This window comes from Lissotriton vulgaris, chromosome 11 (genome assembly GCF_964263255.1).
Source record: "Lissotriton vulgaris chromosome 11, aLisVul1.2, whole genome shotgun sequence".
NCBI classification, from domain to species: domain Eukaryota; kingdom Metazoa; phylum Chordata; class Amphibia; order Caudata; family Salamandridae; genus Lissotriton; species Lissotriton vulgaris.
The window spans coordinates 1,049,764,807-1,049,789,969 of NC_141699.1; the positions used below are offsets into that span (position 1 = coordinate 1,049,764,807).

At 40.7% G+C, this 25,163-nt stretch overlaps 1 protein-coding gene across 4 annotated transcripts in view; it reads right to left on the minus strand.

The window, feature by feature from the left end:
- FNDC3B (fibronectin type III domain containing 3B) overlaps positions 1-25,163 on the minus strand; it is a 534,350-nt gene that overhangs the window by 92,550 nt on the left and 416,637 nt on the right. For all 4 annotated transcript variants that reach the window (XM_086944392.1, XM_086944390.1, XM_086944391.1 and 1 more), the window contains 6 exons: positions 21,247-21,306; positions 19,125-19,263; positions 14,795-14,848; positions 11,450-11,574; positions 8,047-8,218; positions 4,704-4,790 (listed from right to left, as the gene is read on the minus strand). In XM_086944392.1, coding sequence (XP_086800518.1) covers positions 4,704-4,790; positions 8,047-8,218; positions 11,450-11,574; positions 14,795-14,848; positions 19,125-19,263; positions 21,247-21,306 — 637 coding nt within the window. The remainder of the gene's footprint in view (positions 1-4,703; positions 4,791-8,046; positions 8,219-11,449; positions 11,575-14,794; positions 14,849-19,124; positions 19,264-21,246; positions 21,307-25,163) is intronic.

Genomic DNA, 25,163 nt, shown 5'->3' on the forward strand with positions numbered 1-25,163 from the left:
TAAATTATGCTGCCGAAATGTTCTTAATCTAAGGAATTTCTCATTACGCTTGTTAATTGAAATTCCCAAAAGTATGCCCTTATGCCATTTTGCGTAATTACATGCCATTGGTGGTAAACATTTACAGTAAGCGCATAGGAACAAGAGAATGCAAGCGGCTACTGTTTGCAGTGCTTTTATATTTTGTTCTAATGTTGAGTGAGATAGAACCAAACCACAGCGCAGGAATTAATTTTCTTAGCTTGTGTTAAGGCCCACAGGACTTGCTGCACCACAGTAAATGAAATATTGCTGTGTGAGGTATGAGACGTCTTCATCAAAAAAGGGTCTTGCAGTGTAATCCCTTTTCTTAGGGATGTCCCTCCACCACCTGACAATTGGCACAGATCAGCTGATCTTTTTGGTGATGGGAGGAATGCCTGCAAACAATCTAACCACTGGCAATTGCTTAGGTGGCATTCCAACCCACAGTTTTTTGTGCCCACCATGTAACCTGTGGGTCCCTTGCTCGCTGTGCCATGGATCCAAGCTATACCTCACTGACGAGACCTAATAAGGCTGCTCTGAGGTTGCTTGTGTTCCCTTCTGGTGGGGGCCTTGCCTAGCAGTTTGAAAGAGAAATTTCCCATGAGGAGCAGAGTCAGTACTAATTTGCATAAGGTGGGCCTTCTGTTTAGAGTGGGAGAACAACAAAGGTTTGGAACACTACCCGGAGCTGATGCCAGTAGTAATACTTATTTGGAAGCATTCCTCCCATTCCCATTTCTGTGTTTGATGTAACACCCTAAATCCCAAAGAGTTTGCCCAAATGTGGGTCCTTTGATCGCTATGCCATAGGATCCTAGCTATATCTTACTGACGAGCCCTAATGAGGCCTAAACCAGTCTGGGATTGCTGTGTTCCCTTCTGGAGAGGCCCTCACTTAGCAGTTTGGAATGAACTGTTCCCATAAGGCGCAAGGTTGGTACTCATATGCAGATGATGGGTCTCAGTCTAGAGTGGCACAGTGGGTGAAAAATCAAGGTTTGGACTACTACTCAAGCAGCGGTCAGTGGCTTTTTGTGGTTAAGGAAGTAGAGTACTCTGCAGGGAGGGGTTCATACACGTCTGCCTAGGCCCTGTTCGTCTTACCTATTATATCCAATGCTAGCCTCTCTCCACGGCTGGGCTTCGCAAATCCTGGCGTTTAACAGAGGGGATGCTAAAATGGGGTTTGCAAGCCACACAATACTGAGGGAGGTAAAAAAAAGTGGAGAGCTGGTGATGCCCCTGGACTAATAACATCTGGGACCATGGCCTCTTCAAGGCCAGACTAGGAACCGAAACCAGCCCTGCTGAGATGTTTACCAGGGTCGATTTCGGCCGATTTTATTACAGGGGGTGATATTGCCAGCCCCGGTAACAAAAAAAAGATCCCCAGGGGCCCAAAACCGGCCCCCACCCTGGCGGCCCACCGGGAAAATGCACAGTGCCTGCTACAGCCAGTCCGGCTGTGAGCCTCTGTTGTTCCCTCCCTCTCTCAGTCTCGATCATTAACTTTGCAATATCCCAGCACCCACGACTCGTCCTTTCAGACTGCCAATGAAGTGGGATGGAGGGAAGATCTGTGTGCGTCCAAGAGATTGAATTCTAGAGGACCAGAAGATGCGTTCCTCCTCAATAAGTACTCAAATGGCCAAACAGTCCCAATTGTTCCTCATTTAGGGGGTGTTTATGGACTTTTTTCTTGTTGATAACAGCCCTGTGTGCTCACCTCTCAAAAATACAGTATCCTTAGTGCTTAGCTTTGAGCAGTAGCCTCAGGGCGGCACTTCTGGGCACTGCAAAATTATATATTTTCAATTCTCTTCTGAAATACCTGAATACGTTTTAATAAAACACCAAATATTCCACGACTGGGTTAGTTTTTCTTTAATCACATATTCTAGAGGTGGATTTAGAATAGTAAATGTGCTGTTCCAGCATCTACAAAATCCATTGCTGCTTGAGGGAGCAAAAGAAGACAAGAAACTCAACATACCTAAAAATCAAGTATTTTCTTTTTTTTAAATCCGGCAGATTGCACAGCAATTGTGTTCTTGACATATCTTTCCTTTTAGTAACACTTTCCTAATTTGATCTGTGTTTCCCATTGTTGTTAATTGGGTTAATGATCTCATTAACGCTTCCGATGTGAGCATATGCATTTAAATGTATTTCAATACAAAGCTACTCCTCTTCTCTCCAGTCGCTGATCAAATAGTAACTGCCTCCAAAAAAAACCCAAAAAAAACTAAAGCACAATTTAGGGTTATAACGCATTCTCTTTCTGTTTCCAAATTTAGAAAGCTGTCAATTCCACTACCAAAGAGGACGTGGCACACCGGCCAGAGCTGCTGACTTGGGAGATGGGGATCCGGGTTCGAGTCTCAGCGGTGGCGCAACATTCTGTGATTTTGTGCAAATCACTTAATCTCTCCGTGCTCATGGTCAGCACCTGGATACCCTCACGGGTGATAAGACACGCTATATAAATCTACAAACTTAAACATAATGTGATGCCTGCTGGATCTTCCCTCGGTGTTACAAGGCCCTCATGAATAAACTCAACATCCGCTTGTTCATTTAGGTCACTTTTTAACATACATGGCTTGCAAGTGTCCCACTGTTATGAATACCTTCAGTCAATCCTAGCTTTAAAGCAGGGAACATTCTAAGACTTGTCGTTTCACTTTAACATTGTATGTGATTGCTGCGGGCACAGAGCTGCTGGATAAAATGCAACAATAATACTAAACAGGAGGCATATCGGTCTGGTGTTGTCCTCCAGTCCTTTGGCTTTGCCAATGCTTGTTTTGTCATGTTTTTTTGCAACAACAAAAAAAGCATTTGCCGAAAGCCTAAATATTTTTGATTCTAAAAAGCTCGTATTGCCAAAGTAGTCAATGGCACTTACGGAAAGTACCTTGTGTGTGGATGTGCTCCTTGAGAAAGGGCAGAATGCCGTTGCTCACACTGAAGTAAGCCAATGGCTGCAGGGGGCTGACCCACTGCCTCTTTGCATACTGTAGCAGGTGGGAAAAACATGAGAACGACAATAACAGACCAATAGATGATGAGGACTGACTGAAAGTCCCTACAAGTAAGTATATTATATGCACTGAATGTCGAGGAAAGCATGCCTTGCCTGCAGTAGGAAAACTCATTAATGAAAATAGTGCTTACAGACTATATAAGACATACTGTGTCGCAACAGAAGTAAAAGGGACAGTACTCATGGGAGGTTACAGGTACTAAGGAGGGACTAACAAGCCTATTAACGAATCAGAAGCCAGCATTTACAAAAGACAATGACACAAGCCAATGAAAAATATTTGCTGAGTGTGGGCGGAGCTTCAAGGCTGTGCTCAAATACAGCATGCCTCGCAGAGCAGTGCATGCGCTGCCCGGGCTCGACCTAAAAATTGACTGAAGATGTGTGGGTGGCGTGGGGCCATTGTGCAGCCATAAAATGACCTAGTGACGTTAAGGCAGAATACCTTACTTGACCCCTTGAAGTTTTGGACACATATTTTAAAATTAGAAGGCATATTGCTAAATATACCGAATCGCTACTGTAAACCGATGACTGGACCTGGCTTACAAAAATAGATACTTTTATAAATAGGTCAATATCAGACCTAAATTTAATTTCCACGAAGGTTTGCGTATTCCATAAAATTCACTGCCACAGCTTCACACGTCACTGCCCAAAAAATGTGCTGGCAGTTTTAGCAAAACACTGGCTCTTGTGTACTAGCTGAAGGACTGGCACCAGTCACTCACATCAAGTTTATGGGTATAAAAAAAGGCTGAACTGCTACGTTTTAAAGATAACTGTACGCATCATTGACTTGGCCAATGGTTATTAACTTGGCTAAAAAGTAAAATATTTGCATATAGAAAAAAACAACACCCAAAATGGAATGGTGAGATTTGACAGGCCAATTGATATTTTTATGTTTTTATCAGCCAGTGAAAAAAAGATGAATATTGCCTACTACTGCCTTAGACACAGGCCGGTTGGATGAGCACAGGAAATCAGCAGTGGCAGTTGGCATCTACGGGAAGGGGGTCGGCCGCACACGAAAATAAAAATGAAAATTTATCAAAATAACACGAACCGAGCATCAGTACATCCTTGCTCCGGACCTCATTGCGACTGCAAAGCAATCCGCAGCAAACTCCCCTAATCAATCCTGGCACCGCTCATAGCATGAGAGCAGCGCCGTGATTGGAGGGAGCGGCCTGTCTCAGCGCTTCCCAGCACACTGGAGGCCTGCACTTACTCTCAACCAAGCTGTCTTACGACAGCTGGGTTAAGAGGTTTAAAGTGCGCATGTCTGGCTGCCAGCTGCAAGATGGCCGACCAAAGACACATGCATAATTAAACAGTGCAAAGGCAGCCCACCCTCCTCCTTCTGGCTGGTGCCACTTCGCAGTCCCCACCTGTCCTGATGCTTGGCTTTAAAGTGGTAATGAATTACCATTTTATTTTTCATCTTAAGGGCATTTAAGTTGGGTGACGCTCCTCCGCCACACCCGAGAAGCCGCCCCTGGAAATCAGCAGTGATCATCGGCCACATTACTGCAATCGAGATTAAATATTAAAAGTTCTCCAAAGAGCACACAACAATCTTGGGAAAACTACAAACTGTCTGGTATGTTGTCAGAAAAAAACTTACTCTAAACCTGTAGTGTGTGCTTCTATGGAGATTCGTTACTGTGCAAGTTAAGTCTTCTCCTGTGTACTTGTGGTGGAATATGCTGTCCTGAAATACACACAGAAATTAAGGAAAAGGATTTAATGAAAGGCAACAAAAATCAAAACTATTCTGAATTACTGCTTTATACAATATTTTGACAAACAGTTACAGTACATTTAGACATAAGAAGTGAACCATGAAAAAAAATTGATTTAATGCCATTTTGGAAGCACTGGGACTCAGGCTGCAAATGTAATACACGTTTATACAGTGCCCGAAATACAACTTTATTGGCAAAAGATCGGCCTAGCGTTTTATAGTAAATTTGGAATGGGACCTACATTTACTCCTTTAGAAATTATGTTGGGGTACAAGGCAGATAAACCTGTTCTAGCACGGCCAATTACAATCATGATGGTTGCAGCTAGGCTGGCTATAGCCCGAATGTGGGTTTCCCCGCTACCGCCAACAATTCATGACTGGTGATTTATTATTAAAACGACTTATGGTATGGAATTTGCCCTGGCTAAAACCAGGGGTACAGCCTCTATGGTAAAGAAAAGTGAAAATATGGGGCCCTATGGATCTCTCGATATAGGCTATTACTGATAATGAACGAAATCACTATTATTCAGGAATTGAAATGTCCCGGATCAGGCAGATCAGCTGCTGATGAGGATCATGATTTTTCTGTTTCTTTTCTCTTTTTAATTGATGATTATTTGCATATAATTTAATTTATGTTATGAATTATTGTATATTATCCTTATGTGATGTCAATAAAAAAAAAATGTAAAAAGGAATCACTGGGCTTGTGCATCCAGTACTATTTCCCAAAAAATCCTCAAAACCTTCACTTCAAGCCAAGTACCCTATTAATTCTGCAGGTTTCCAGACCCTATCACAGACTTTTTACAAGCATTTAAATGCGTTTTTGGAACAGGAAAATTCTGTAAATGTTCCATTTTTATAAGTCACACACCACAAATTCAATATTGTCTTTGCACCACTGACCAGATAATAAATAACTTGCATCATAAAAATAAGACAAATAACACTTTTCCAAAAATGAAACAATTTAGCAATAGATGGTGTGAGCTCTGTGACGACTAGTGAAACATGACATGACCTATCTTATAACGAAAGGGCAACACTTCTAGTAGCCAAACAGGCTACTTTATGTGCCAACAGGGTTGCTTTAAGGTACCCGGGCTGTTCAGTGGCAGCACATCAGGCAAGACCAAGGAGCGCCCATCAGTTTCCTTGCATTTCTAATCCATAGTTCCCTTAGCAAAATGTTCAAATAAAAGGGACTTTATCCCCATTTGTTAACGTAGAACACTGTAGTGGGGTTACCAGCCAATGTCTGCAGAGCCCTATGCTCAATGCGAGACTGTTGCTTTAACCCCTTCCCTGCTGGTGACGGAACCACTCCATCATCAGCTGCGGTCGTGCTGTGCTGATGACGGAGAGGTTCTGTCACGGCCCGCTCGGCATGCCTGCGTGGCGCGGTTCCGCACCTGCGCTGAGAGTTCCATTGAGCGGGCGGGGCAGTGACGGAACCACTCCGTCATGAGCACAGCGCGACTGCGGCTGGTGACGGAGTGGTTACGTCACCAGCATCGGCGCGCCGCGCGCCCACCCCCCGCCCCCTTAGCACTGCGGCGGAATAGCCGCCGCAGCGAAGGGGTTAAAGGGGACATACGGTGAATGATGTCATAATATGGCCTCAGTTGGCAGAAGGTATTTTGTGCCACGGTGCGAATATCCTGGGCCAACCCCCTGGGAGGAGCGGTGAGGCTTTGCAAAATATATGGCATGTCACTGTTTGGAGAGGTCTGAGGCCATTGGGTCTGACACTGCCTGTGCTCTTTGCCTTGGATATATTGTTATTAGAAGGGTGTGTGTGGTTTCCAGGATGAGGAAAGTGCTGCCCCCATATGAAAGAGCCTGCTTCAGTTTCAAAGGCTGTTAGATATATCTCTGCTGCCTTTGATGAATCTGCTTAAGTGGGGACCCTTCGGAAAATGGGGAACTGGTGTTTTAGGGCAACAGTGGCTTAGCAATTTAAATGCCCTTTTTAATTGGCTCTGCAGCATCATCTACCTTGATCAAACAATTGTCTGTCATCAAGTGCTATATTGATGATGTGGCTTTCTACATCTGCAAAGAAAAGTAAGAGGAGCAAACAAGACTGACGTTTTAAACGCTGCCTACATGTAGTACTGGCCACATCCAGGAAGGCTACAGGGCTAGTATGGGAACCAGCTTTCCTTCCAGTTGAGTAGTGCAGACGTATTACTTTGTCCAACTGAAGAGCTCGGAAGCAATTTGATTTATTTGGACTTTGGAGGATCTCTTTTGCCGAAAAAACTGCTTCTATTGGAACGAGCTCTGAAGCTTCCCATGGCAAAGGTGCAGTTTTGGCACAACATTGAAAGGATGCAAGTATTTCTGTGCTGATAAAATCAAAACCTCTTCCTTTCTTGAGGATAGCCGCTTTGATCAGTTGGAGTGAATTTTTAAGATAACCTGCCAGCTACCGGAACAAGATGGCACATCAATGTCAGTGGTGTTGGCTTCAGTGGGAACCTCACTTGGTACAGATGCCATGAAATCTGTGATATTTTCAAGCTTTTTTTGGAAGTAACTGTGCAGATTCCTGACAATCGGTTATCATGGTCCATATCGATCTAGCCAGGTGTACCAATGGCGAAACGTAGGCACAACATAAAAAGGCATTTTGTATGTCCTTGGCCATGACAAGAGAGGTGAAAGCCATACATTGTTAACATTTGTAGGTCACTGCAAACAAACTGCAACAAATGAGATGTCAACACCAAAGTGATGTGTTGAAGAGGAATGTTTGGTACCCAATGAGCTGTTTTTTTCACATGTTCAGTCACAAAGGCTACTGGACCCAGAGGTGGAAAAACAAATTGAAGATGATGTCTAAAGTAGGGAGAATTTTGGGGTCAACAACACCTTCAAGAATAATACTCATTGACCTTAAGAAAGACAGCAAACAACTGTAGTCAAGTAAACAGGATACTCTTTTGAGCTAAACACTCCACGACAGGATAACGCACAGGAGGTACACGCTTTAAAAATTATACCAGTAAAATCCACTTGAAGTCTTATCATCCACACCTCACTTTTGATCCCTAAAGGAAACTAGTAAACAATACTTTACAAGACCATTCCTTTTTCGTTACAGTGCCAATACATCCTACTTTTGAAATCCCATTTAATAGAACTGTTTAGCTCTGAAATCTTTTGAGTTTTGTTTGTGAGAATTTGACCTGAACATTGAGTGACTTACGTTTTCCTCCTGTACCTCTAACGCATACTTTATCACTTCCTCTGACGTACATCCGTCTGGCCGACTCCACTGTACAGTGATCCACGTGACCCCAGCCCGGACAAGTTTCGGTGCGGACGGTGTCTGTGGGATGTTACCTGATGTGTAGTATACAACCTCCTGGCTGAACCCACTGCAGAATGGGAGAATAAACACAAACTTCAATCTGGTCATAGTATTAAGAAGCTCTACAAGCTTCGCAGAGTTTTTCCTTGTGTAAAGTGCTATTATGATTAAGATACCTTTCAAATGAACAACCTTTATAACAGTTGATCATCTACAAATCACATTTCATGACAAATTAATGCCAGAAGATCATTCATTTTGATATGTTCTTTCTTACACCAACAGATAGCCATTTATCCAGAGAGCAATCAAATATAATATATCCATTAAGTGTTGTGTGAATTAAGTGACATATCAAGATGCTTTGAAAGTGTACAACTTCATTTTCTATCTATCTGTACATTACCAACTTCATTTGTCAATACATGCCTCATACAAAATGAGCAATTCAGTCTTTGGAATTGTTATGTAATACACAAATAAATGAGAAAAAACAGGAAAGAGACACTGCATGCTATGTGCAAAAGTTTACAGAGTATGAAGAACAGGAGGTGAAGGGCTACAAGTTATAAAATACCATCATCCCTGCCATTTAATATGCAACAAACAATATGCCAAACCCATTTCCGGGCTATAAAACTTTGCAGGATGCATAACCAAGGATAAATAGGACACATTTCGAAATAAGACTTCTTACACGGCCTTAGCGACCAAAGTAAGAGATGCTATTAAAAACTAACATTGGCAAAGCTAATAAGTCGCATCTATGCAAGAGCTACTGGCATTGGCAATGTGTTTAAGCCCTTATGTACACCAATGTGGCTGCTTTTCAGCATGGCTAAAAGTTAGTGGCGTGGAGTGCGGTATATTGGAGTGGATTCGATTGGGTAGAGTGGAGTGGGGTAGATTGGCGTAAAGTAGAGTTGGGGGTAGAGTGGGATAGAATGGAGAAAGGTGGATTGGTGTAGATTGGAGTGGGGTTAGATTAGCGTGGCAGGTAAGTTGAGGTAGATTGAATTGGGGTAGATAGAAATGGGTTAGATTGGAGTGGGGTAGATTGGAGTAGGGTAGATTGGGCTGGAGAAGGGTAGAGTGAGTGGGATATATTGAGGTCGATTGGGTTGGAGATGATTGGGGAAGAGTTGATTTGAGTGGAGTAGACTGGAGTGGAGCCGGGTAGATTGGAGTGAAGTGACGTAGATTGGGTGAATTATAGTAGGGTAGAATGGAATGGAGTAGGGTAGAGTTGGAGTGAAATATATTGGGGTAGATTAGAGTGAGTGGAGACAATTGGAGTGGGGTAGAATGGGATACAGTGGAGTGGAATGTATTGGGGTAGTCTGGAGTGGGGTAGATTGGGGTATGGTGGAGTGGGGTAGATTGGAGTGAAGTGGGGTACAGTGGGGCATATTACAGTGGAGTAACTTAGACTGGAGTGGAGTAGGGTAGATTAGGGTGAGGTAGATTGGGGTAGATTCGAGTGGAGTAGGTAGAGTGGAGTAGAGTGGAGTGGGGTAGATTGGAGTGAGGTAGAGTTGAGTGAGATTGATAGGAGTGGGGGAGTTTGGAGAGGTATAGATTGGGCCAAACTGGAGTAGACTGAAGTGGAGATGGATAGAGTGGTGTGGGGTTGATTGAGATCAGGTTTGGTATATTGGAGTGGGGTCGGTTGGGTTAGCGTGAGGTAGATCAGAGTGGAGTAGATTGGAGTGGGGAGGATTGGATGGGGTAGATTGGAGTAGGGTATTTTGTGGTGGAGTGGGATGGAGTAAAGTTGTATTGGGGTGGAGGGGGTTAGATTAGACTGGAGTAGATGTGGGTGGCATGTGGTAGATTGGAGTGAAGGGGAGTGGAGTACATTGGGTAGAGTGGAGTAGATTGAAGAATAATGATTTGACTGGGGTATGTGGAAGTGGAGTGGGGTTGAGTGTGGTGGGGTGGGTTAGAGTGGGGTGTGGTGGGATAGAGTGGGGTATATTGGGGTGGAGTGGGGTCGACTGGAGTGGGGTAGATTAGAGTGGGTTGAATTGGAGTTGGGTAGATTGGAGTGGGGTGGGGTTGATTGGGGTAGGGTAGATCAGGGTGAGGTAGATTGGGATGGAGTAGGTTAGACTGGAGTGGGGTAGATTATAGCACAGTCGAGTGGGATGTGGTAGAGTGGGGTACACTGGAGTCGAATGGAGTGGGTTAGATTGGAGTGGAGTAGGTGGTGTGGAATGGAGGGGTGTAAGTGGTGTGGAATGGGGGCATAGAGTGGATGGTAACGTAGTGCTGTGGAGTGAGTAGCAAATATTTGAGTGGCGTTGAGACACATGGCGTGTCGTAGAGTGTCTTAGAGTGGAGGTGTATAGTGTGCAGTGGAGTGTCGTAGAATGGAGAAGCATTTGCATGCTGTGGGAGTGCACTGCCATTACCGACAACACATTTTCAATTGAGATTTACTGCACACAAACGAGAATGTGTGCAAATGTCATCACCTAGGGTATCAATGTGTTTTTAACATATTCAAATATTTGTTTCCACCACACTTCAGAATTACAAAAATAATTCGCTTCTTTTGTTCTAATTCTGATATATTCTGAAACATTAGCACAATTCATGTGTGGTGTGTACTGCAAAAACAAATCCTACTCCCTCTCCTCTTACATGGACACTCAGCAGGATGGTCACATAAAATCTCTCACTTTGAAGTCAGAGTAAGTAAAGTAAACACAAACCTCCTTCAGAAGAGAGAGCTTGACATTTGACCTCTATCTTTGAATGCACACCAAACATGGCAAGATAGAACAGATTTAAAGGGCTGTTTACAGAAAGTGAGATCGTGGAAGAATACAAAGGCTTGGGTAAAGGGAGGGATGTATTCAAGTTAGACGGCCTAAAGAAAATAAAGCCATCAAATAGAAAAACAGAAAATGTGAGCTACAATCCACTCAGCGAATCGTAAGAAACGGGTGGACTGAATTCCTAGTTTTCTGAATGTCCCCAAAATGTCTTTTGCTGCACTGTCTGGTAAGCTTTGACTCAAAAAGCTTGGCTAGGCTTAATTCATGCAGAAGACAAAAGCGGGCATAGCAACCTTTCCCACCAATTTAGGCAACATAAAAAAACACTACAGGACAATTTTGGTTCTTTGCCAAAAAATTCAAATCTTGAAGAATTAACTAGGAATGATAGCCTACACATCACAAAACATACCAAATCACTGCAAGAAATCGTCATGAATGGTGGCTTTTCTTAAATGAGTCCCTATAAAGTTGGCACCTTGTATAGTTTTATAGAAAAATAACAGTAAACTCACCTTGTGCCTATGTCATTGTGTGCTGCAACTCGAAAGGTGTATTCCATGGCAGGACATAACTTGGTTAACTTGCAATGCCTTTGACTTCCAAAGTAACATTCTCTGAACCCACTATTCCTTTTTCCCTGTTAATGGAACAAGTATAAAGTTTCTATTTAGTATAAAATGAACACACATACCAGAAAACAATGTTTATTTCACCATCTTCAAAATTCCAAACTTACAGTTAAGCAGTAAGAGAATATGCAGTTGAACATAGAGAATTTGATACCTTATGCAGGATTTATCCCTTTTCATTTTTTTCTCCTGTGGATTCTTGATATCCCTGACCTACACCCACCATTAAATACATTTCTGTCAGTTTTGATTTCCTTAGTACTTTTAATGAATACTTATTAATAATACAAATGTATACTAAACATCAATAATAAGGAAAATGGTGGTGATAATAACAATAATGACAGTGATCTAGTTGTTAGTGTTTTGTACAACATTTGTGTACAATAAAAGTGCCATAAATTATACTTTTATTTTCTGTTAATTGTAGTTTTAAATGGTGCTTTGTAGAGTGTAGACATCTTATTATTCAGCTAAGAAGCAGTGGTATTTGCCTAAAATATAAAAATCAAGCTTTCGATTTATAGATTTATCAGACATCTACAAACAGTCCTTTAATGGCACAGACAATAGCTTTCAACTAAAAGTCAATTCCTAAAAGAGAATTTCATTGGAAAATTGCAGAAAGCCTAATAAACTACAAGAAGCTATTTGATCTCCCACACAGAATGGGTCAATGTGCAAACAGTCCCTGTCATCTTTCCCTTCCAAAAGGCAATATGGTATTTCATGCTCTGTGGGCTTAATCTAGAATAGGTTTCCTTCCGTGTCTTTGATATAAGCCGTTTGAAGTAATGTCTCTGTCTGATGTGGATTACATACATGGTGTTCAATCATAACACCCAAAAGGTCCACTGTTTTTCTACAGTGCAGCACTTCATTTTAGTTGACTGTATTATAAACATTTTTGCACGATAAAATATGCTATCAGTGTTTTGACTAGAATAGTTTGGATGTTATCCAGCAAAATATAATTAATTAAACCCCAAGTCCAGTTTTAATTCTTAAACAACTTATAAATCTAGTTTTTATTGTAAGTGTTTTATCATAAGAGATACAAAGAATATGTTATTTCAGGACATTAGACTTAATGAAGCTTGCAAACTAGGATGTATGTGAAAGGAGTACAGGTTTGAACAGTCCAAAATCTGCCATTACAAGCATTTGACCTCAAACTATATACAAAAAGAGCATACAATATGAATAATTTAGTGTAGAGGAAGATAAATTGAGACTTTTTCAAAAGTTTAGCCATTTCGTGTAGGCTGCTGTAGCCATGTATTCAAGTGGTATTCCTAAGGTATTTTTCTTAGATGTTATAATGCTTGATGGGTGAGACTTCCTGTGCACGCTAATTTATCTCAGAAGGTTGGAAGCATTCTTAACTTTCTATTCTATGATTGTAGCGCAGAATTCCACATTAAAAACTGTTTTACTGTTCAAATGTCGTGAGCATATTCTAACCTATAGAACATACTTTGGTTGTTGAGTTTCCACAGTCATGCTTGACTTCTAATCCTGATGGGGTTGGTATATTCTGTTACAATCTTTTGGGGATTCATGTGTTTACTTTGTCTTTAGCAGCTGTTCATAACCTGACAGCTCTGGTGGACCTCAAAGCCTAATTATATGAAATAGTATTAACAGATTAATAAAATGTATATAATGATGCAAAATGTAAAACTGAAAATTGTCAAATGTTTTGTAAATTTGAAAGAATCTGGAATTGTGGGCTAAACATGTAGTATCCTCAGAATTATTTGTGTGAGTGCATCAAACAGAATACAGTATGGCCGATGATCAAATGAAAAAAGCTCCAATCTTCACATTAAAATTCAAACTTTTATTTTTTTTATATTTGTTTCTGATATCCATTAAATATTTCATCATTGGTATAGTTGTTTGATGAATGCCTATTTCTTCTCTGACTTACAGTAACAACTCAGTGTGGGTCCCCGCATTACAAGTTGGATTTAATGGGGGTCTCCTGGCTCAAGTAATGATCAAGTGGGGGTTCACAGAAGTCAAATGATTAAGAACCACTGACCTTTAGTAAAAGACTCTTGCTTTATGCTGAAGAAACAAGGGAGTCTATTCACTTTAGAAAGAATATGCAGACTACATATGAGACTGGAGATGGCTCCATATCTGCTAGCAATATTCTACAACATTAGGCATCTTTTAAAGCACACATGTTGTTTAATTTTATTGCCTAGATGGATGTGGAGGTTGGTGCCTCAGTGTACGATTTAATGTGCAGTTGGTGCCCCTTGACAGTAAGTATACCAAAGAATGCAGTTTAGAAATTAAATTATCATAACAGTGAAAGATGGAATATCTGAAACTATCCACACATGTTGTGCTTCATAAACACGATGGACAAAGTGAGTCTGTTGTGGCTCCAAACTCAGAGGAAGGATTGCCAGCACTTCAGGCCTTAACGGAGAGCCCAGTCCATTTTTCCAAATGCACCAATTACATTTTGTGGTTTAGCGGGTTACTTGCAACATACATTACGCGTTAGATGCATGTAAGGTAAAAAAGTACCCCCGGCCATACATTATAAGGATACTGGAAGTCACTGAGGAGTTCCTTTATAAGGTTTTGAAACTCCGAGGTGGCTTGCAATATCCTTATCATGTAGGCCAGGGGGTACGTTATCCCATATAATACATGGTCACTCCATCGTCTTAACCACATACCACTTAAAACCTTGGTGCATAGCTCTTTCATATAAAAGAGCGAGCATGTTTGCAAACATGGAGAAAAAAAAACTAGTGCAAAATTAAACACATCAAAAACTGGTAACATATTTGAGGCAAACAGATATTAGAAACAGTTAAATACAAGTCAGTTTAAACAAAAAAAGCTACAGTAGCTCAGAATGAGTAGAAACATATTTTCTCTGATTGTCATTGTAAGCTATTAATTAGAGCAGAAGAAAGAAAAGCAATGTTCAGTTTTTGTTGCATTAAACAGCTGCTTTAATTATGCTTCGTGACCTGACCAGCCTTTCACTTCAGTTGCTGGCTCTGGTTGCAGAGATTGTGATGTCAGAACACGATGCAATAACTAATAATACCAGTTGGGTTCTGATAACTTTTCTTTATAATCGGCGAATGAGTGTGTCACCAGTCACAGATTATAAAGAAATTAGAGACATACATGTATACAGGGATTACAGAATCCCATGTACCATATAGAACTTTGAAAATGCAAAACACCTACCTCGTCCCATTCTAATAGATACCCAGTGATTTTTGAACCATTGTCCACTGGTGCCTGAAACAAAAAAGATGAAAAAACAATATTAAATGAAAATGTTTTATTTGCTTCTGCTAAAATTACAAATCTGAAAACAAATAGGACCATTGATGCTTTTCAACAAAAGGGACATTTACCAATGTTCAATTGGACTTCTCAAGAAATAAATAATTAGGCATGTAAGTGAAAACTTACATCCCTAACTATTACAGAAGCATGCTATATGTGGTTTAATATCTTTTTCCCTCTCACAGAACTTAGACTTTAATACATACATAAAATGAAACCCAATCACGTATCCTTTATGAAATCAGAGTACACCTCTTAAAAGATCTCCAGGGTTGTGATATAACTAGTTAGACCAATAGCAGTGAAGACATTTGGGGTGCTTTTGTTTAGGAAATGTTGATACTTCCAGTGATGAAATCAAAAAAAGCTTGTGTGGAATGCTTGAAATATTCACAGCCACTGGTAAATACGAAGCCTGCATTCCAGTCCACTGTTTTGGTCTTGGTAACTATGCATTCCCAGGCAGAGACCAAAAACATACAAATCAGACTTGGACATGCTCCAACAGCAACAGGCCAGTCCAGCCTGCTAAGTTCAGGTCAGTCGAACCGCCAGGTCTAAACCGCTCCGGATGGAAGCCCTAGCAACCACAGCCTGGTTTTAGCCTATGAGTGCCTCATCAGTGGGGTGCAGCAGAAGAGCACACATCTGGCAATGCACAACACCTGGAGAACTTTGGGAGCTTCACTTAGAAAAATAGACGTGATCAGTGGAACACCTGAACTAATCTTACCCACTGAATATAACTCTGGGACTCTTTGAGAAGAGTGTAACGGTTACTTTCAACAGCAGACCTACGTAATGTTATTTTACGTATGCATACAAACTCGGAAAGTGATTGCATCCTCTGGGAATGCACAAGGATCTCAAAGCACATGCAGTGGAGTTGGGGGGGGAGGTGCATACTCCTTCATTTGGAAGTAAATGTTCTTCTTAAAAATTCAGCCGCACACTGCACCTATGAGTAACCACATCACAGAGTAAACCCCTCTGCAATCTTTGTTGCATCTGAAGGACCGGATCACGCGCAGGGTGTGAATAAGGAACAGATAAACCTATTGCGTTAGACCAAGGAAACAAATAAATAAAGTGGTGTCACACTGCCACATATCAGAGTTTTATTCTAGTTCAGCCTTTCATGTCCTTACGGAGATATACTGGCAGTGAACTAAATCTAGATTGTCTTTCAGAGTGTTGACACAAGGCACTCCATGGCAAGACTCCAACTAACCTTCTTCCTTGCAAACCTCCTCTACCCCGCACTTCCTTAGAAACGGGCTAACAAGGCGCTTTCCAAATAAAATATTGCATTCTAGCAGGAAAAAACGCAGACTCTTCAGACTGTTCGAAGGTTGAGCAGGATGGAAGATTTTTCTAATAATATACATCAAAACTTTGAAATTACATCATGGATAGTTATTGAAAACCTCACATTCGTTTGACCTTTCAGCTAGATCGCCACTGGGATTTTACTAGTGCGTGGATTAGTACTTGGTTGTCTAATTGAATTTTAAGTACTCTAACAAATATCAGATGAGGAAAACAGTATCTAGATAATGTTCCCAAAATGAATGTACTATCTGCCCAGATGCTCACTAGTATATGTTTTAGATCGCAATGGCTGGGTTGAATGACAATGAGAGGGAGCTGTGTGTGGCCTCTATTTGTATACCACATGAGCCTAGGCACGCCCAGGTTCGATGCAGTGGATACCTATGAATCAAGAGTTACATAATTAAGATCTTCACGCCAAGGGATAAACTCATCAGAAATTCCAGCTCTTAGAGAGTTTAGGGGAGCATGGTACCTATTGTCCAGTCTGAGATTAAGAGGTATCCACAACATGCTCCTTCATCTAACATTTAGGATTATGGGTCAAGGTTAGCTGAAAGCCGACAATCTGTTCTTGTAGTCTCTTATTTTGTTTTGAATGTAGACTGGATCCATGTCATGTAGGACGCTGCAGATGATAGTAAGGCGATCAAAAGTAGCTATTGTTGTTGGAGCTGGACACATTGGAAAGAGGTCTATGTGGCCTTATTTACAATTTTGTTCCACTGTTCTGTCTCACAGTGTATTATGGATGGATGTTCTTGAAAGTGGACATCAGGTAGAGCGGTAGACAGAGGGTAGGCTGTTCATATGTTGTATAAGGAATAGAGTACACATTACTATGGTCTAGTCTAGAGTGGTGGTACTAAGAAATTCTTCGGCCTTTACATCTAACTTATTACACCAAGTGTCAAGCGGGCGCTGTTAAGTACGTGTTGTTAGCGGCTGTTCTTTAATTTTTTTCAAGGCTCTTGTTCCAACATTCAATCTTCATACTACTAACGTGTTTTTAGGACCCACAGCATTACTTCGGCTGCTCAGAACTGATATTCCACATACAAAACATAACACTTTAATTCTGAACAAATGAACAGATGAGACCATGATACACTGATGATACAAATTCCACTTCTTGACGATAACCGCATGAATGTCAAATCCCATCATGCACGAGAGGACAATGGAGAAAGTCCATATCATTGACTCCACCAATGTCGAACATTAGTCAAATGAATTCAAGACCCACGCAAATTTGTAGAATCAGCACACTACATGATTCAGACATTTTAAACAATATGAAATAGATTTTATTTGGATTTCCTGTTAATCAACGCTTGAACCTGTTCCGCCGATCAGTTCGGCAGACTGCTGCTCAAATACACCGCAAATATACAAACAAACCACGAAAAAAAACTGAAACAAATTCAAGATATCCTTTTGCAACGGAGCTGGGATTACATTGGTGATTGCTAATTGACACCAGTCTGCTGACTTTATTTCACAAACTTCGTGTGACCCAAACATGCATTCACAAATGGAATGGAATTACAAAATGAAATACATACAAACAGAAAAAGTGAGAGAAGGTATAGCTTTAAATGAATCAAAACAAATAACAGCAGGTCTTGGTGCATGTGAAGGAGAGAAAGAAAAGACTACAAGTGGGAAATCTGAGCATAAACGGCTGCAACTCTATAGAAAAAAAAAATCACCAAATTTTGAACTATCCACAATACACTACAGTCCATTACACATGCTGCTGTGATTACAAAAGTATACATGCTACCACTAATGAAACAGGATTGGCCTCTGAAAGAGGATGTGATATCCTTGTGACTAACAAACTATGTGGAGTTGAACATCTTGGATCTATTAGGAAGAAAAACAATATAGGAAGGACACCAAGTTCTACAATTTCTGCATCTACAGGATATGCAGAAGCTGTAGTGAGAAGGGCAGATAGGAAGTGGCCTCCAGGGATACCCAGGCTATAGATCAGCTAGACTAAAGAAATAGTGAGTGGAGAGAAAACATAATTGCACACTGAGTGAAGAAGGCTTAGCTTCCTGGAAGGGTGGGAGGATGAAATAACCCAAGGTACTGCTTCTGGAATTGGTACGAGCGTTAGTACAAATGATGAGGGGGGGGGGTCATTCCTTTCTAGGTTTGGGATTATAAAAGTGTGTGTAACCTACACAAATTGGCGGGGCTAAAAACCTTGGTAGGATGAACGTTTTTTGAGCAACATCCCTGCATTCCCCAATAACATTCCAATGAACTGCAAGAGGCAAAGTAGTGCTAGAGAGTATGTTACCTTTAGCAAAGGGGGGGATCATTCAAATAAAAGCTTATGAAATACATATGTAAATAATGGATTATTGGGGTAGGCAGCTTTAGGATGGAGGGAGGTTGCACTCTGTTGTGTTGCTTGAATAACACTAAGTGCACCATTTCTATTTCTCCATAAGAAACCGAAAAAAGTTAATCAAAATGAAAAACAAAAATACCTTTAATGTTTTTTCCAGGTATCTTACAGCAGATTGTATTTTTTATTGGGCAATCATTGTCCTTAAATTCTGGCAGCAGGAGGGTTTGCAACACAAAGTATTGTTGTAGCACCTCCTTTAGCAAACCAGCAATTGTCATGCACACTTGAGGCTTCCTGGGGCACTTATCTTTGGATATTTCACAGTTCAATATTGTTCAATCAAAGAAAGAGGGGTAGGTGATTTCTTTAATTAAAGCAAAATTTCTGCACCAAGCTCCACACTTCCCTAATTCTGACCGTCCATTTTTATAAAAATACTTTGTTCATACCAATCTATTAGCTAGACAGAAACTGGAATTTGTACAGTTCTATTGAGTGACTTGGCTGTCACAGTCCATTGCTTACCTTCCATTGTAACGTTAGAGAGCTTTTCGTCCTGTGTGAGAGTTTAGGTGGAAAGGGACAGTCTGGGGCACAGCTGTGAGTGGTGAAGCTGACTGGCTCTGAACAGGATCCCTTTACAGAGTTACACATCGCGTATACCCTGCGAAGCAACACAAAAGGAGAATCGTTAATACACGGATGATCACGAAACAAGGCCTTTTCTGTTGGCCTGCATGCAGTTTTTCACCCACACAGATTTACGAATACCATCACACCGGTGTTATCACTGCCTGCCCTGCTGCAGGCATTCCACAGAGCCAGAGGTTCCCTCAGCAGCCCCACACTACAACAGTCCATTCTTTGTTGAGAACCACTTCATCTTACTGAGAAGGTTGTATACTATTCTTAGGAAAACTAATATCACCAGAACATTCAAGATGACACCTTGCGGAGGTTATAAAATTAGGTGTGTGCAAAGTTTCATTTGTGAAGCATCACAAAATAAATAAGGGAAAACTTTGCAACTGTATGAATTTTAAGAGGTTTCTCGCTTTGCCACACTCCTTATTATACCCATGCACAGCCTCAACTTGTAGAGAAATATTGTGCATACATTTTCTATCCTGGATGGGTTTGATTATACTAAATATGATATTGCTATAAAAATGACCCTGCTAATCAGAAACAAACATCAAGACATCCAGAAAAGGATGCGTCTTTAGGGCGAAAAAATAAATGCACAGCATAGTTAGAATCAGCAGGATCCCCACATTAATGTAATGCTTAATTGTTAACAGGAGCCCATACTAATGATTGTAAACCTTAGTAATAGTAAGCTACCTCCATGAAAACAAGAGACATCATATCTATGAAACAAGTGCATTTACTCAATGCTCATGAGGATTTCAACAAGTTAAATGTGTAGTACTGTATCACACAAATTACATTATGTGCCTTGATCTGGAACTTAGATCTATGTAATATGACATTTTTTGATGATTCGCCGTGGTGTGGATCATGCCCATAAGAAGGAATCAAGTTCCATATTTTCAATGTTTTATGATGAGTTTAAAGGCCACATACAATATTTGTGGACCTCAAGCCCCTTGGACCTAGGGATGCTTTACCACTAAAGCATCTACATCTTCATGTCCCATCTCTCTCTGCCAGACTGTCAAAGAGCCCTTACAGAAAAAAATCGAATTCATGGATATATGCATAAGATATATTGAAAGTGGACTCCTGGTCAGTAGTGGCCTTAAGTGTAAGAATTCAAAATGGCTTCTCTCCATACTTAAAGATGGCGCTCCGAAAATGGACGACTTTAATAAGATGAACTTTTCTCAGTGCACAAACAGAATGCTGCATGCGTGATATTAATAAAACTCCTTCTCAACATTGAACATAGCTAATGGACCAACCCAGTAGTGTATCGAAGCAAGTAGTGTGTCAGAGAGGAAAAAACACTAGGGCAATTTGTAAACATTAACTGCAGGAAGAACTGAAATTATAGCTCTGCTGAGCCAGTACCTTTTAGGATGAAGAGGTGACACCTCATGACCATTTTACTGGACCCATCTCAGACACCAATACTGGAGCACATCCTCCTATTTATATTCCTGAGCGAAGATCACTTTTGCTTACAGTTAGGTCTAGCGATGGGATTCAAGGCTGTGCAATAGTTGGGGAACTATTTTGTTACTAGGAAACTTTACAGACCCATCTATAAGGGATGCTGATGTACCATTACAGTTTTAGCACAATACCTGCTTTGTTCACATGATGATAAACATATTGTTTTTCTGAAAATAAATAACCCTCGCTAAACAGGTGAAGCGATAATTGATGTATGGATTACAAGTTTGCTGGAATATTTTTAACAAACAATGAATTTCAAACCCATGTTTTTGTTCTTTCTGATTAAATGATGTATTATGATTTACTTTATGTACCTTTTATAGTATGTGACCAAGGCGAATCCTCACTCTTTGAAATTTCTTATATAAAAATATCTGCAAAATCAGACTCGAGGTACCAAGCATTTAAAAAGTTCAAATAATTGAACACGTACTGTCACACTGCGAAATGGGGAAATATTGTTATAACATTACACAATTGAAGCCAGTCCATTGCCGCAACTCACCTGACATGATAGTCTGTTGCCGGCCTTAGGTCCTTTAGATTACATTCTAACTCCTCTCCACTGCAAAGAGAGAACACACATTAGGTATGGGAAAATAAAGCCACGATGATAAAAAATAAAAACATGGATGTGTTTCGCTTAAAGCAGACTCCAAGTAATGATCATCGCCTACAGGTGCTTTCAAATTTTGGGCATTGTCTGACCAGCCTCCCAAGAATAGGCATCACGTAAAGTTGTCTTTAACCAATGGGCTTTATCTAATTTGCTTGTAAATAGCGGTCATATGTTAAAGCGGACTTCAAAAAAATCGCCATTGCCTAACCTGCTGCCAGGTTAAGAGCATTGGAAAAGCTGCCCTCAAACATTGGGCATAGTTTGACCTGCATTATATTATAAAATAATCCTTTCTTGTAAAGTGCAAACATATCACCCCTTAAGGTTTCAAGGCGCTGGGGGGTGTCGGGGAGAGTCAGTGAGCTATTGCCCAGAGTCACATGATGCTGAACTGGCGGCGGGGATCGAACCGTGAGCCCCATGCTCTGGAGTCAGCCACTCTGGCCACTGCACCACACCTCTCCAAAGAATTCAAATGATGGGCATCACTCTAAGCTGCCTTCCACATTAGGCATTGCCAAACTTGTCTCCCAGTAATGGGCATCCGTGGAGCTGCCTTCAAACAATAGGCAAGGTCAAATGGGCCTCCTAATAATGGGCATCATTTAAAACTACCTTATTGGACTTTGTCTACCCGAGGCATCTCCAACGAGTAGCGTGTGAGCTACCAGTAGCTCTTCTGCTACCTGTGAGTAGCTCTCCGGTGTGCAGCCTGCCTAATAAATTAGAATCTTTGGGTTGGCTTAATTAATATATATTCTAAAAGTGAGAGGGTCTATTCGAGATGAACATGTGGGTATTTTCAGCACTAATAAGCTAATATTTAGAGAAAAATTGTTGAATTTCCAAAACATATTTAAAGGTGATATTTTGAGTTATACGTTATGTGTCATTGGGGAGAATCATTACTAATGTTATCACTGTGGTGCCAGGGGCATTGCAGCTATGACTTATCTATTAACCATGATGAGGTATTTGACATGGACAATGCTTTTTTATTTTACATTACTACTGGCAACCTCTTCCATTGTTAATCCCTAGTTTAATTTTAATAAAAGCAGAAAGGATATGTCAACGATTTCTATGGTCATATCGCAAACCAAGGAGGGCGGCTAAGTGGACATGTCTCCCGCAGGATCGTGGGGGCTGGACTGTTCCGAACTTATTGTATTATTATTGGGCAGCTATGATTCAACATTTTGCTCTTCCTCTATTAGGTTATACTCCTGAGCTTCCGGTACATATATCCCCATCAATATACTCAATATCACATTGGGAGATACTACAAAAGGCGTATTAACTCGTATTCTCGAACCAAGCTATTTTAAAAAAAAACAAATTTAAGGTATTGTGGGCTGTATTTTCGGTATGGCAAAAATCCGTCGCCATTTTCATATTCCCAAGATCAATTATTATACCCCATTAAATGCTTGTGGATTACTGCCAGTGATATTTCAAGAGGGGGTGGCAACTACTTGGAAATCTCTTGGTGTGAAGGAGATAGGCGATTTAGCTGATTTTGGTCAATTGGCTTCTTTTGCTTTTTTGAAAGAGAAATTTCATTTACAGTCCAATCATTTTTTTAAATATTTGCAATTGAGAAGTTTTCTTGATAAAATATTTCCTCAAAATGTAACAATGTTTGAAAAAGTTATAATCGTCGAATCTATAAGAAAGAAAGAAAAAATTGGTAGTCTATATCAGATTCTCCTATCTCAACTTCCTGATGATTTAGATGACCAAAATAATAAGTGGGCGAATAAATTTGGAGTACCCTCTATTGATTTAAAATTCCCATTGATTTTAGCTAGGTCTGTTTTGGTTTCAGGCACTCTGCGTACGCAAAGCTATATGGCTATGTATAATCTTTATTATACGCCTGAAAATCTTGTCAGATGGGGGGTTGTTAGTGCGGGTAAAGGGTCGTTTTGCGCAAGATGTAAATTTCATTCTGCAGATTCTGTTCATATGTTTTATAAATGTCCGGAGCTATCCTTGTTTATCAATCAAATTGAAACCTTTCTTACTCCGATAACTCAAACTTCTATTAAAATTTCAGCGGAAATGGTAATTACTGGTTATGAATATTCTACGGCTCTTGAAAAAACGAGACATTTGCAAGCATTTTTGTTTATCGCTATGGCCATGATCAGACTCTGTATTACATCACTCTGGATAAATCCTGAACCCCCTACTTTCTGTCATTGGAAGACCAGGATGCTGGCATGGTTTAAACTAGAGACTTCTGTACAGGCTTTTAGAGGAAAGAAAAGACGTTTAACTGCGTCCAAGAACTGGGCACCTTTTGAAAAATGGTTGGCGACTTAAATAATAATGTTCTCTAATAATTATTGTATAATTTTTACTTATGTACAATTATGTATGATTTATGTTTGTTTGCTTTAACATGTCTCCCACCACCATGGGTACAAATGGGGAAAAAAATCAATAAATAAAATAAATAAAAAAATAAAAAAATACTACTGGCAACCCTGCCTTGTGCAGAAATGTGATCAGTGCCAGCAATCTTCCATATGATGGCCACTAATATAACCTTGTAATGTGTGGTCACTATTATAACACTAATAACAATAGTAACTTGGGATGATTTTCATTGAACAAGAGCAGCTCTTATGATAGAAAAGGTGGTCTAACCAGACTCTGGGCCCACCAAAAGCTGCCTTCAAACAATGGATATCCCATAGGGTTGCTTTTGCCTCAGCGCCAGGACACTGGAGTAGTCCTGCGCTCTACAAATGCGTTCATTCATTCATTCAAATAATTGGCATTGTCTAACATGCTTCCAAATAACTGGCATTGCTTAACCCTTTAAGTGATGCCGTTGGCCAACGGTCGTCACGAGCACTACCTCCCCAGTGCTGCGCACGACCGTTGGCCGACGGGCCAGCATTCGTTATCCGAATGTTCAGCACTGGGCGCTGAACGTTCGACGCTCGGAAGGTGGTAAGCTTTTTGCAAATGATGAGTATCGTCTACAGATGCTTTGAAACAATGGGCAGTGTTTAACCTTCCTCCCAAAGATGGTCATACGCTAAAGCTGCCCTCAAACAACCGGAACCGATAAACGGTCTTTAACCAATAAGCACTGTCCAACTTGCCTCCAAATAAAGGCCATCATGTAAAGCTCCCTTCAAACAATGGTCCCTGCGCAATGCGGCTTCCAGATATTGGCCATTGCCTAACACGGCTTCCCGATAATGAACTTTACCGAGAAGTCTGAAAATGCCGACTATTGTATAACATTAACTTCAAGTGATAGGCATTTCCAAAAGTTGGTTTCGAATACTTTGTGCAGCCCAACACAAGTTTAAAACAAGGAGAGTAACCAACATCACCTTCAAATAATAGTAATTGCTTTAAGTTGCTGCAAAATAACTACCATGTCTAAATTAAAGTCAATCTTTACAGGCATATCGGAAGAGAAAATATATTATCTAAAGTCATACAATGATACAGTTACTATTACAAATCTCAGAACAGAATTTCAGGATTAACAGGAAATGACAAGATATGTGGTTTTTATGTAAAATGTTGACAGGAGTTATTGATAATGGTGGGACAAAGTTTAAGAAAAGTCCAGCTCTCAAATGGCGATTTAGTGTGCAGGGTAAGATTCTGGATGGACCAAGACATTCGGTGCATGGCAGTTTTCCTGTGCCAAAAGTCATGCCTCCTACAGGATGCAAATTCTGGCACCAGGGGGCTGCAGAGTGCAGTTGCTGACTAGTGAAAGTTTTACTGCTTCAACTTGTGGCCCTCAACGGCAGTGTGAACATTTCCCA